General features: G+C 41.5%; 1 protein-coding gene across 1 annotated transcript in view; it reads right to left on the bottom strand.

Moving 5' to 3' along the window:
• The window catches only part of Stx18 (syntaxin 18), a 104,513-nt gene extending 94,370 nt beyond the window's left edge, over positions 1–10,143 (bottom strand). The window contains exon 1 of the mRNA XM_005408831.2: positions 9,864–10,143. Coding sequence (XP_005408888.1) covers positions 9,864–10,031 — 168 coding nt within the window. The 5' untranslated portion in view covers positions 10,032–10,143. The remainder of the gene's footprint in view (positions 1–9,863) is intronic.
• Between the last annotated feature and the right edge of the window lie 3,860 nt (positions 10,144–14,003).

The raw sequence follows: 14,003 nt of genomic DNA, 5'->3' as shown, positions 1-14,003 counted from the left end.
ATTTTATCATCTTTAAAATCTCTTAGTTTATATTATTGCTGCCCCACCAGTTATGTTGTTATTGTAAGTGTTGCAGATGTCACAATAGCACCTGGTTCTTATTTTATTGTTGAACATGGTTCACTGCTACTTGTTGATACTGTTGTGGATGTCATACTTGGTTTTAACTTTATTGCTGGATATGGTAACTCCTGATTACTGCTGTTAACTGATATTCATTTCCCCCTTTCTAAAGGGCATTGAGGATCCAGTATAACACTTCAAGTATGCTAGACAGAGACTGTTGCTGAGCTACACTCAAAACCCTGCCCAGCTCAAACATGAGTAAATACTTTAACTCAAAGAACAGAGGAGATAAAACCCTAGCCAATGACCAAATGTAGGCAGGTACAACTGAGGAGAAGCCTAAAGACTTGCTATGGAAGATAAACCCTTACAGTAACTGCAGAGAGAAACAGTACAAAGACTATGGACACCACATTTACAGGGGGCCTCAACAGCTCAACAAAAGTCACACCCTCTCAGAACATACATTATTGATGAAACTAGAGGCACAATCACAGAAGGTATTTCCCATATCCTCCACCAGATGTCTACTACACAATGCTTGGTCCACTAAAAGAACTACACTCCTGTGAGGCCTAAGAGAAAGTGGGACCCTCAGGCTTTGACACAGCATGCACTGTGTCAAAATTCACTAATTACTTCCAAAGTGGTAACTGGGAAACTACACTGTGAAACCTACTTGGAAATATAATCAGCACTTTGCAACAATGTGGTACTGTTATGGCGTGTATCTAGATGTACCCTCATGCGCGGATAGGTGCATGCACTGATAGGTAAGGCTTTTAAAAAGCTACATACAAAAATCAATAGCTCTTCTATGCACCAATAATGAACCCACTGAGAAAGAAATCAGGAAAACAATATCAGCCCCAATAGTGTCAATAAATAAATAAAAGAGCTAGAAATAAACTTGACCAAGAAGGTAAAAGATCTCTACAGTAAAAACTGTAGAACACTGAAGAAAGGAACTAAAGAAAATACTACAAAATAGAAAATTTCCTAGGTTCATAGATTGGCAGAATTAATATTGTTTAAATGCTGAAAATGATCAATGGATTCAATGCTGTCCAAATATCAATGAGAAAACCAGATGTGCTGGTGCATCCCTGTAATCCCAGAACTTGGGAGGCTAAGGCAAGAGGATCACAAATTCAAGGCTAGCCTGAGCTACATAGTTGAGATCTTATCTCAGAAACCAACCCAATGAAACAAACCAGTAATACTCATCATAAAACTAGAAAAAATAACCCTAAAATTCATGTAGAAGCACAAAAGACATAGAATATCCAAAGTATCCTGAGAAAAACAAGCAAAGCTAGAAGTATCACAATATCCAATTTCAAATATACCACAGAGTCATAATAACAAAAACAGCATGGTACTGGCACAGAAACAGACACAGAGATCAATGGAACAGAATACAGAACACAGAAATAAATCTACATTGCTACAACCATCTGATTCTTGACATAAAGTGCCCAAAACATAGATTTGGAATAGCCTCTTTAACAAATGGTGATGGAAAAACTGATAGCCATAATGTAGAAGATTGAAACTAGATTCCTGCTGCTCACTCTGTAAAAAATCAACTCAAAATGCATCAAAGACCTAAGTTTAAGACCTGAAACACTGAAACTGGTAGAAGAAAACATAAGAGAAATACTTAAAGACATAGGCATAGGCAATAATTTCCTGTATAAGAATCTAAAAGCTTGGAAATAATACCAAGAATTGACAAGTGGGCTTGCATCAAATTAAAAAGCTTCTGTACAGCAAAGTAAACAGAGTGAAGATACAGCCTAGAGAATGGGAGAAAATATTTGGCAGCTACTTTTATAACAGAGGACTAACATCTGAAATATATAAAGAATTTTTTAAAAACACCAAAAGAACAAATAATCCAATCAATAAATACGCAAATGAACATGAACAGAACAGAAATTTTGCAAATGAAGTACAAATTGTCAAAAATTATAGGAAAAAAATGAAATGTTCAAAATCTTTAGCCATTAAGGAAATACAAACAAAAACTACATTTAGATTCCATCTCATCCCAGTCAGAAAGGCTATCATCAAGAATACAAAAACAATACAGTAAATGCTGTCAAAGATGTGAGAAAATACAACTCTTATAAACTATAGCCAGAAGCCAGGCATGGTGGTACATGCCTGTAACCCCAGTACTCGAGAGGCTGAGGCAGGAGGATAATTTCAATTTCAAGACCAGCCTGGGCTACAAAGTGAGCTCAAGGCCATCCTGAACTGCACAGCAAGGCTCTGTCTCAAAAAGAAAAACAAAACAAAACAACCTATAGCTGGGAATGGAAATTAGTAGGGCCACTATGGAAATCAGTATGGAGGTTCCTCTAAAAACTAAAAGTAGAACTACCATATGATCCAGCTATGCTATTCCACAGTATGTACCCAAAGGTAATTCATCAGCATACTGTATAGTTTCTTCACAGTAAGTTTATCGAGGCACAAGTCACAACAGTTAAAGTTATGGAATCTGCCTAGATAACCCACCAATAAAATGGACAAAGAAAATGTGGTATATATATATATATTCAAGAGAGTATTATTCAGCCATAAAGAAGAATTAAATCATGTCATTTGCAGGAAAATGAGTGGAACTGGAGATCATCATTTTAAGTGAAATAAACAGACTCAGAAAAATGAGTATCATCTGTTTTCTCTCATATGTGGACTCAAGGGGGAAGGAACAAGAACGACAACACACATGGGAAAAAGGACAGTGTTAGAGACGGGGAAAGGACTCAGGCAGGGACAGGAGGAGAGGGTTGGAGAGTTGTAGCCAAGGTAGGTTTTATCAAAGTATATTACACATGTATGAAAATGCCACAGTGAAACCCATTGCTCTGTGTAATTAATACGCACTAATAAAAATATGCATATTAATTCTGGAGAATTATACATCCAAACTGTAACAATGGTTTTCTGGCCACTAGTACTAAGTGGGAACTGTGTTTCCTTGTTTATTCTATTTAATGTATACTTAGTACTTTTATAATCACATTTAATAAGTACATCTTGGTAACAGTCCATTGTGAGTATGTAACTGCTATTAAATAAATTTATAAAAACATATCAAATGCCAACTTTGAAAAAAACACTTTTTCATCTAGATGAAAAATTTTAAGTACTGTACATAGGGACTCAGGGAAATACAAGGCAATGGGCAGTTATCAATGCAAAGGTGCATTAAAAAATACTGTATACTGGGAATTTTAGTAAAAGCACTGAATCATGACACTATCCTCTTAAAGGTCCTCAAGGATCATTTTGTTGAAGCATCACATTAAATGAAAACACTGGGATCCAGACAGGTTACATATCTCTTCAAGATTACAGTTAATTATCAGCACAACCCAAAAGTATTTAGAATTTTTTTTTCTTTTTGAGACAGGGTCTCGCTATGCAGTTTAGGCTGGCCTTGAGCTCACTCTGTAGCCCAGGCTGGCCTCAAACTTGCTACGATCCTCCTGCCTCAGCCTCTCCATTGCTGCAATTACAGGCATGTGCCACCATGCCTGGCAGTATTTACAATTTACAACCCATGCTTTTAAATTCCATTCTCAATAAAGATACACTGTGACTTAAAACTATAGAATTTGTTGTGGGAGAAGATGTCCAAAAAAAAAGGCACATGTTCATTTTACCAGGTTTTTACCATTTGACTATAAACTCGGTAGAAATGTGTGAAAACTATAAAAAGAACCTCTTCATTAAAATAGCTTATGAACTTCATGAGACGAGCATTTTGACAAATAAGCATATGTTACACTGTGATCAGTAGGAGGTGGCACACTCTAGTATTTCCAGATTTTGAGAATCTGAAAGCCAGAAAGAAAAGTATTATGGTGCTTAAAATTTGAACTGTGCTATAAGCTTTGCATTTATAAGTTATTGTATTCATTCAACACATGTTACTTTCATTCCTCTGGTTTATTCACTTTATCATAAAAGGAATTTTGAAGTTGTTTCTTCTATAGTCAATTTTAAACCTAATGTGTTTTAAACATGAATCTTTTGTACTCTAAGCTGTAATTATGATTTGTACACTTCACTGATACTTTACCCACCAGAGGGAGCCCATACAGATTTCTACATAACAAGAAATCTCATTCACAGTACAATCAATATTATACAATCATAACAATACAATATTTCTACCCCCAAAATGGAAAATTAAAAGAGATCAGGTTAATAAAGTCCATAACAGAATTCCTGACCTATAGCAGAAGCTAAAAAATGATTGATTTTCCAAAATTTGTATCCTCCTGAGTATTCATTATAGTGTTCAAAATAAAATGACGATTTTATTTTGAGGGTACAATTATCCCTCTGAATCTGCAAGGGATTGGTTTCAGGACCCCACGAATACCAAAATCAAGATGCTCAGGTTCCTTACATAAAATGGCATAGTATCTGAATATAACCTGTGTACATCATCCCACATACTTTAAATCTAAATACTTTAAATACTTATAACACCTAACACAATGAGAATGCTATTAAATAGTTGTTGTATAATTTAGGAAATAATGCAAAGAAAAAAATCTGTACATATTCAGTGTAGATGCAAGGGAATTTTTGCAAGCGGGTGTTGGGGGGTTTCTTTTCAATCCTCAGTTGAGTCTGCAGATGTAGAACCTGCCAATATGGAGGGCCACAAGTATTCTGACTTACAAATTAAATAAGCTTAGCCGATACCTGCCCTGACAGATAGTTCCACCCTCGATATGTTAGATAAGTCTGATCCTTGAGCTTCCAAGATGAAATCAATACCTGGACATGTCACTAAAAATGTCACACTGAGGGGACCTATTTCAGCAGCCCCACTCTAGTAGGTGGTACACTTCATTGTCGATGACCTGCCAACTAGAAAAAGTGGCCCACTCCAGATTCTTTTTGGAATGAAGGAAAAAAGCAACTGACTATCCCTGTAACCATGCTTCTACACAATGAGATATACTCAATACCAACAAGATAAGTTTCTTTCAAGAATAAAGAAAGTACAATTGAGAAGAACAGCAGAGAACTGGTACCGACCCAGGCCCTCCTGAATCTCATCCTCATATACACTTGGCTGAAGCTGACTTGCCCAGTACTTCCTGCCACTGTAAGGACTAGCCTAGCTTTGGATGGATTTGTGAGACAAGGCTCAATCTCCATGCAGTTGTCTGGGCATGTGTATTTGTATCTAGCTGGTACTCAACGGCCTTCAAGACCTCAATGTGACAAAGTTGGAGGACTCCACTGGATTCCAGTTATGCTCTCCTATCCAGCTTTACCAGGAGGCACTGCATTTGCAGGTCATCCACCACCTATTTCTTAATAGATGTCCACTGGGCTCCTGAGACCTATTCTTTCCTGTTTAGAACTGGGAAGGAATGAGTAACTCGCATCTTGCTCTAACTGAAAAGACAATGTTATTCTGATCTAATACCATTTAATTTTCCAACCAGAAAGCTGAGAATCTTTCCAAATCTTCTTCTAATGCTACTAATTAATTACTCAGCTTGTTGAGTCTACATATAAATATTAAATATAGATTGAGTCTTCCTAATACTAAAATCCATAATTGGAAATTTTTTAAGGACCACATAACACAAGTGGAAAACTCCATACATAACACCAGGTAACAGGTTTCAGTCAAAATGCAGGTGTACTAAAAAATTTTTATACAAGTAACTATGTGTCAGACTATGTGTCTAAGTGTATTGTGTGTATACTTGGATTCCCAGGACATCTTCTTATGTGTATATAAATATCTCAAAATCCAAACTTCTGAAGTCAAAAATACTTCTGGCTCCATGCATTTGAGAGAAGGAAGACTGAACCTGTGCCTACTTTAACTCTCCTCTCCTGTCTAATCCTACTATCACCAGCTCCACAGCTTTCATCTGTATCACTTCAATAGCTTCCTATCAGCTCTTTATCTCATACCTAAAATCTATCCTGAATATTGTGACTGATTATTTTAAAATACAAATATGACCCTTTCATGCCTCTGTTAACGGACCAGAGCCTTAAATCCAAATTCCTTACACTGTTGACAATGCTCCAACTCAAGAGCTGACAAACCTTTTCTCTAAAGAACCTGAGAGTAAATACTTTAGGCTTTGCTGGCCTTTGAAAGCTACAACACTGCTGCTGTAGTACAAAAACATCCACAGCCTGTTTGTCTTACTTTCCTATTGCTGGGACAATATAGCTGACATCCACAAGTTAAAGGAGGAAAGGCTTATTTTTGGCTCACAGTTTGTACAGGTTTCAGTGCACAGTCTGCTGACTCCAAAGTAGGGCAGCCTGGCAGAGGCGAAACAGTCCACGGCATGGCAGACAGGAGGCAGAGCAGCCTTCATTCTTTTCCTTTTTATTGCACTTAAACTATAAGCCTATTGCTTGGTGCCACCCACATCCATGCTGGGTCTTCCCTTTTCAGTAAATCTATCACCCACATCCAGAACAATATTAAGCCAGTCCAGTATCACATATCAGTGATCCAGTCACTCCTAAAAGCCCCACTATGAGCACACAAAGCTTTGAGGGGACAGCTAGATATAAGCTGTAACACTGTTGGTACATGGCAGAGGAGCCTCGCAGAGCATTGTACATGACCACATTATGATAAAACTTTATGATAAAACTCATACAAATTATGATAAAACACATACAAATGTACATGACCACATTACGGTAAAACTGTATGTACAAAAGCAGACATTCGGCTGGATTTCGCCTGCGGACCAAATTACCTGAACCGGGTAAAATATATCCTAGAAAAGGTAGAAACAATTCAAACAAGACATTGAACAAAGGGCATCACTATAACTTGCAACATTTCCTTAAGTCTGACAGCCAAGGTGTTATAGATTGTATCTAGATGTCCCCCTAAAGCCTCATGCAGTCATAGGTGGGGCTTTGGGGAGGTGACTGCATCTAGGGTACATGAAGCTGTATTGATTCACAGTGTGATGTTACCATTAAAGGTGTGAGTGCTACTCTCCCTGAGAGCAGGGAGCCTGGATAAAACATAAGTGACAGAAAGAAGTTTGCTTGTAGCTTGTTGCTTTCTGCTTGCTGCCTTCTGCCTGCTCTGCGAGGCTCCTCTGCCATACCACCCTGCCTTGGAGTCAGCCAGTTATGGACTGAAACCTCTAAAAACTGTGAGCTAAGTTTAACTTTCCCTGTTTAACTTTGGGCATTGGATATTTTGTTTCAGCAACAAGAAAAGTAACTAAAACACAAGGTTAAGCTGAAATGAGAATATGTGCTTCTAATATTGGCCAGACATGTAAGGAATCCAGGCCAAATGAAATGTCAGCCAGATTTTGTGGCAAAAGCACAGGAAACCCATCACTGCCTCTCTGTTCTAATTCTCAAAAAGAAAAGAAGGGAAGTGGGGAGCAGCTGTAAGAAGAGATAATACACAAAGAAGCTGCAGGGAAAAAACAAAACTTCTTGACAGAATGCACATTTTTCCCATGTCAAGAGGCGCTGTGGCCCCCACAACATCCATGTCCCTAGCTAGTTGTACAGCGAAGCCTTGACAGCTTTCCACATCATTAAATAACAGAACTGGGACTTTCACTGACATGCAGTCTAACTTGCTGACAAGTGCACAAAGATTTTCTCAAACACTTCACACAAGTAATAGTCCTTGTGTAACAACCTCCAAGGACAGGCAACTCAGCACCCCACAGTCCCTTTACTATCCCTGAGGACTGTACTTCAAAATGCCCTAAAGCATATTCTCATCATTCAGAAAAAAGCCCAGTGGTCACAGGGCTCTGTACAGGGCTTGCTAACCAAACCTTCCTTCTCATCGATACCCGACTCAAACCCCCTATCCTTGAGCTGGACCCCAAATTGGCATAGTGTTAATAAGTCAATGATTTCCAAAATGGTCCTCCAAAAACCCAAACTGCGATCTTCATACCAAGGTTTCCCTAAAAGGGAGCTCAGCTTGGATCTAATTGGGGTTATAGGGAAGGGAAATTCCTAATTTTCTTTTCTCTTATTTCTGAGATCTTCCTTTTTCATCTGATATGTACAGATATACAGCTATAAATACAGATATATAGATATGTGATCAATGCAGTTTTGTAAAAATCTTGTCTGATAAAAAAAGGGATCATTTTATAGATAAATAAACTGAGGTCATAACACTTGCTTTAAAACTGGCTTAATTACAGTTGCACGGTTGAGACAAGTGTAGTCTCTTGAGCTCTCTAATGCTTCCACAAACCACCCAACATCTGCCTACAATGCAAAGTTCAAAATCCACAGAGTGATATACAAGGCCCTTAAGGATCTCCGTTGGCCTGACATTCCACTCCAGCTTTTCTGAGTGTCCCACATTCCAGCCACAGTCAAAAGTTTCTTAAACCAACTTAGGTCAGTTATCTACTTTTGTGCACACTAATCTCTTAGCCTGATACTTCCTTCCCAATTTTATCTACAGTAGAACCAATCCTCTTCCAGGATTTATTTCAGGCATCTTGACCCCTATAAAGCCTTCCCAGGCCCTCAACTAGAAATGACTACATCTCCTTTTACCCTACACAACCCCTGCAAGGCTTATTGCATTATTTTCATTTATTCCTTTCTCCTCCACCAATCATTTCACATTGTGTTACTACAAGACAGTAACAATTAAAAGATGGGTGCTTAAATAGATGTTTATCAGTGGACTGTATCTGTCTAATCCAATCCCCTTTCTAGTGCTTGAATATCCTCCAAATAGCCATTCATTAATTCATCCGTACACATACTCATTCAAAAATATTTGAGTGTCTAAAAAGTGCCAGTCACTGCACTGTATGTCAGGCAGAGGTTGGTTTACTGTGAAATTAATAAATGAAGCTTAAGCCTCAGAAGACCCTTTCCTGCATCTTCTAAAGCTCTGAATCTTCTTTCCTGTGTGTGATTTTATATCTTCGTTTCTTAAAAAGCGGTGACTGACCTGAGTGAGTTTTACGCCCCACAGACACTACACCTACTCTTAGTACCTAAGGTACAAAACTTTTCAAGGCAGACATCTCTATCTCCTATGGCTTATCATGTTTCGGGTGGAAAACAGACAACCATATTTGTTCGTTCGTTCGTTCACTGAATAATGCTTTACCAAGCAATGCTATGAGTCATGCACGCTGAGGTGAAGCCAATTCTGTTCCTGCCCTTAAGGAGGAGACGAACCAAAGCCTGCTGTCTTCAAGGAACTGAAAGCAGTTTGGGGGACGGTAATGCGCCCAGTGTGAAAAATGATCTTAAACCCGTCTCAGAAGTACTGAGTCCCCTATTTTGCCAACGGAGGCAAAAGGAAGGCAGAGTTCAGGAGCATCTGGATTTTGGACTCAATGAGTGGCGGGAAGGCGGCACACAAGTAAACCGAACAGGCAAACGTAGTGCAGTCAGCGACACGACAGTAAGAAAGGGGCTGGGGAGGTTCCCCCGGGTTCAAGTTTGCAGTGACGGCCAAGTCATTATCTAACAAATTAACCCATGAAGTTCGCGGAAGATTTCCGAGTGCCTCCATCCCTTCAGAAGGAATCTGCTTCCCATTTTCCCAATACGCGTCCCCTTTCCTCAAAATCAACCTGTTCTTGTCGTAGCCAGCTGCTGGCTCTGAGGCCAGATCTGGGGTTCCCTCCCCCTGGGACGACTTCTTTCACACAAGGCTTGCGGGCAGGGTCTCGGGTCGGGCCTGGGGTCCGGGTCGCGGATCCGCCCCCCTCTCTAGCACCCCGTTCCCATAGCAACCAGCTCACCACTTCTCGGGCACGGCTGGAGAAGTCGCCCTTGGGCCGGAGGCTCCGGCGGAACAACTCGTCGCGGTTGCCATCCGCCCCGCCGCCCACCGCCACTCCCAGCGCCTTGTTCCGCGTCTTCACGGTCTTGACGCTAGCCCGAAACAGCAGAGTGATGTCCACCGCCATAGCGACCAGTCCCCACAGCCCCACACTTGCCGGCCCACGTCAGCAGCCGGCGACTGAGGCGCGGACCCGGCAGCTGGAGGACAGTTCCGGCTCGGCACACCTCCGCCCGACAACCACGGAGGGAGAAGAAAGGTTCCGGCCTGCGCCGGGATACCGCAGCCAGCGGAGAAAGGTTCCGCCCTCGGCCAGCGCGCTGCGGTTGTCAGCGACGCACACACGCGCGCCCTTTCCTTCTCCCCGCAAACTTCGGCCCCGAGCAAACACAGGCGTGCTCCTGTGTACCCGGGGATGAGAGGACGGGAAGGCGCAGGCTTGCCCCCTTGCCGCGGCTTTCTGACTGGGCCAGGGCGTTTGGTGGCGGGGTGCGGAGGCGACCACCCTTAACCTTAGACATGAAGGACTCACCTTGCACGGGACGAGGACGGGGGCGGAGGACGAGGCCCACTGGGTTCCCTAAGTGCTGACTTACAGAGGCGGCGGCCAGAGGCCTTCGTCTCCGACGTCAGCCACTCCTGTAAAGTGAAACCAGCACTTCCCTCGGAGTTTACTGAGGGTTCGATCAGAAGATGCGGTAAAGTGCTCTGACGTGGCCTGGCTTCTAGTAAGTGGTCAGTGAATGTTAGTTTCCGTTGATAAAGTTATTGGTTATCGGTCTTATTAGTACCTAGGGTGGAGAAGAGCCTGGAGAAGCTATCTCTGAGCAGAAAGAGGTGATGCATGGGTGGGAATTTATCAGACGCTGACAAATGTGGAAACCACGTTGCTTTATTGTTCGCCTTTTATATGTGTTTTCAAATGTACCAGCTTGAGCCATAATTATTTAAATTGACTACAAGTCAGCAATGAGGTTTTTCTGCATTTTTGGATCATGGTTCAGTTTTAACTCCAGATCGTATTGAGTTCAAGTTTTTTCCCCCTTTTTTTCTTAAAGAGACAGAACTAGAATTGTAGTAGAACAATGGTTAGCAGGATTAAAAGTTACTTTTGTAATAATAGTAAGATGCTATTTTTGCCTTTTCACACTCATTTTCTCCTGAGCTGTAAGTTGAGTTTTCCAAAGACTGATTTTGCAGGAGACTAAATGGGGAGCAGCTGTCTTCTATTAAGCTTGACTTTCAAGAGACAAAACAATATAAATGCCATTCTTCTTACTAGTTTTGTTGATGTTTGGGAAAATACATGTTTTTTATAAAAAAGATGTCATTTATGTTACTATGCACATACTAGACTTATCCTTATTTTAAATAACAATGATACTTTTAAGCTTTTTGTTTTATTTCAATATGGTAAGTATTGATAGGTAAAATCCATATAAACAGAAGTTGTTTAGGGCCTTCAGTAATTTTTTTAAAAGTATAAAGGTGCTCTGAGATGAAAATTTGAGAACCACTGTGTTAAAGTAATAAGTTAAGAAGAAATACAGTGGTGCCTCAGCTCACGAACTTAATTCTTTCACCAGAATCGTGGAAAGAATTAAGTTCATGAACCGAGGTACCACTGGAGATGTTAAAAAAATATATGCATGTACCAGAAAGGAGGAAGGGGAAGATTAGTGAAAATCCAGGGCTGGGGATATAGCTCAGTGGCACAGTGCCTGCCTGGCAAGTGTGAGGTCCTGAGTTTGATTCCCAGTACAAAGAAAAAAGAAACCAAATCCAGATTGTAGCCACTTCATCTTTCCTGCATGAAGAAAATAAATTTCCATACAGCCTTCTTCCACCTGTGGAGAACAAGAGAAAGAGAAACAAATTACAAAATGCGCTACCAAGGATTCTTTGTTTTAGGAAGACTTTAGTGAGTCTAGGGCTATCAAAGTAAGCCTGTGGCAGAGTAGAAGAGTTAAGTTGCTGTGCGTAATAAAGTGACAGAATTACATTAGGCAAAAGGAGAAGCCAGAACCTAAAGAGGGCCTGGAAAAGTAGAAGGTGGGTGGTTGGAAAAGATTTTGAGTAGGAAAGAGGCTGAGCTACACCAGAACTCCTGTGAATGGTGTTTAGTGCAGTGGGCTTTGGGGATAGAAAAGCAGGGTGAAACATCTTTAAGTTTTCTGTCCAAATCTGTAAGAACAGAAGATTGTGGTGGAGTTGAGACCCAAGTGAGCTCAAAACTTCACACAATAATGCCACAAGTGACCACAAGTACATAAAATTCCCAGAAAATTCACAAGGAAAAGGCCCTTTGCCCTAACCTGATGGCTTATTTAATCCTACTTTCTATTTCTCCTACCCTGTAATAAGCAAAAGGTTAGCCCCTTGAGCTCTGTGTGCACATCCAGATTCCTACAACCAGTGAATGTTAACCTACTGGGAAAGCAGGTCTTTGCAGATTTAATTAAGGATGTTGAAATGAGCAGATGATCCTAGATCACCTATGTGGGCCTTTAACCCAATGACAGTGTCCTTTTAAGAGATACCAGGAGAAGAGAGCTTCACAGTCACATATGCAGAAATGCTGACAGCCACAGAAGCTGGAAGAGACCAAGAAGTCTCCCTCTAGAGCTTCTGAAGGAAGTATGTCCCTGCCAACACTGTGATCTTAGACTTCGGCCCTCCAGGACTGTGAGAAATAAATTCTGTTGTTTTAAGTCACAAAGTTTGTTGTTGTCTGTTCCTGTAACCCTGGGAAACTAATACCACAATTCTGTCCCCTTCCTATTCGTCCTATGTTACCTAGTCCCCATTTCCTTGGCCTGTCTCCTTCAAGTTGATTCTCTCTTGGCCCTCTGTTCTTTGGGCGTTGATTCCCTCCAGATAAGCACCTTCAGCTGCCCTGGGTCTGTATCTGTGATATTAATGAAGTCCTTCCCTTGTGTTCTTTCATTCCTCCATCTCTTTTTTGCTCTCCCTACTACCCTTTGTCCTTGGAGAATCACATGTGACCATGTCCCTTGTTCAAGGAAGAGTGCAGACTAGATGCACTGAATCCGGCAAGAAAAGATGCCAAGAAGGGCTCTTTTCATCAGATTTGCAGTGAAAAGGATGTCCAGGGGCCATTGACATGCGACACTTTTCCCTCTCAACAGTGACTCAGAGAGGGTGGAGGGATTCAGCTCTTGTTTCCAGGTGTTCTCCTAAAGGCTATTTGAATGCAGAAGGGGCAAGCATGTGTTTGGAGGTTCTGGCAGCAGCTTGCAGCATCTGGAGTGGTCCTTGTCAATCTGGGAAGGCACTCCACTCTGGGAAGGCACTCCACTCTGAGGAGTTCAAAGACCTGCAGAGAAAGACCCCTGCCACATAGTCAAATCCATCCTGCAGGTCAGGGAACACCATGCCTTCAGAAGGGAGTGATCAGTAAGCAGTCGAAACCCAAGGAAGCAGCATATGCAAGAAACACAGAGCCACTCATCAGAAGTTTCAACAAAGGGACAAAACAGGTCCCTAGCTTGTAAGGGTTCTCCTCTTGTGAGCCTGTGTCCGTGTGACTAAGATTCAAGAGAGAGTGTGAAAGAGCGAAACTGGTGGGACATTATATGTGGTTTGAGTTCTGCCAGTCATATCTAGGTGATCACCACGAGGAGCTTGACTTAGGAAATTATCTTAAGACATTTCACTGTTGATTGTCATATGGGAAGACAAAGCTTGTATGTATGTGCAGCGAGACAGAAGTTAATTGGGTCTCAGAGCTTAGTGTTTCCTGCCATCAGCAATGATCTTGGGAGAGATCCACCCCTTCTCTTTCCCAGGAGTTTCACATAATCTGCTCCAAATACTTGTTCAGGAGGGCCAAACGGCAAGGGCGGAGCTCAGTGTGACGGGCACACAGCATAGTGCAACGTGAGGGCCCAGCTCTGAAGACAGTCAGCTGTCAAGGAAGAGGCTGTCCGGAGTTGCGACTCACAACTGGCACCACTTACTCTCACTCTGCATGGTGGTCCTCAGGCTCCCTGTCTTACTTTCTTGCCACTGAGACAGGATGCCCAGCACCCACAACTTAAAGGAGAGGCTCGGGGCTGGGGATTTAGCTCAGCGGCAA

The sequence above is a fragment of the Chinchilla lanigera genome, unplaced genomic scaffold, assembly GCF_000276665.1.
Source record: "Chinchilla lanigera isolate Chin_1 unplaced genomic scaffold, ChiLan1.0 scaffold00113, whole genome shotgun sequence".
NCBI classification, from domain to species: Eukaryota; Metazoa; Chordata; class Mammalia; order Rodentia; family Chinchillidae; genus Chinchilla; species Chinchilla lanigera.
This window is presented reverse-complemented; position numbering and strand designations above follow the sequence as displayed.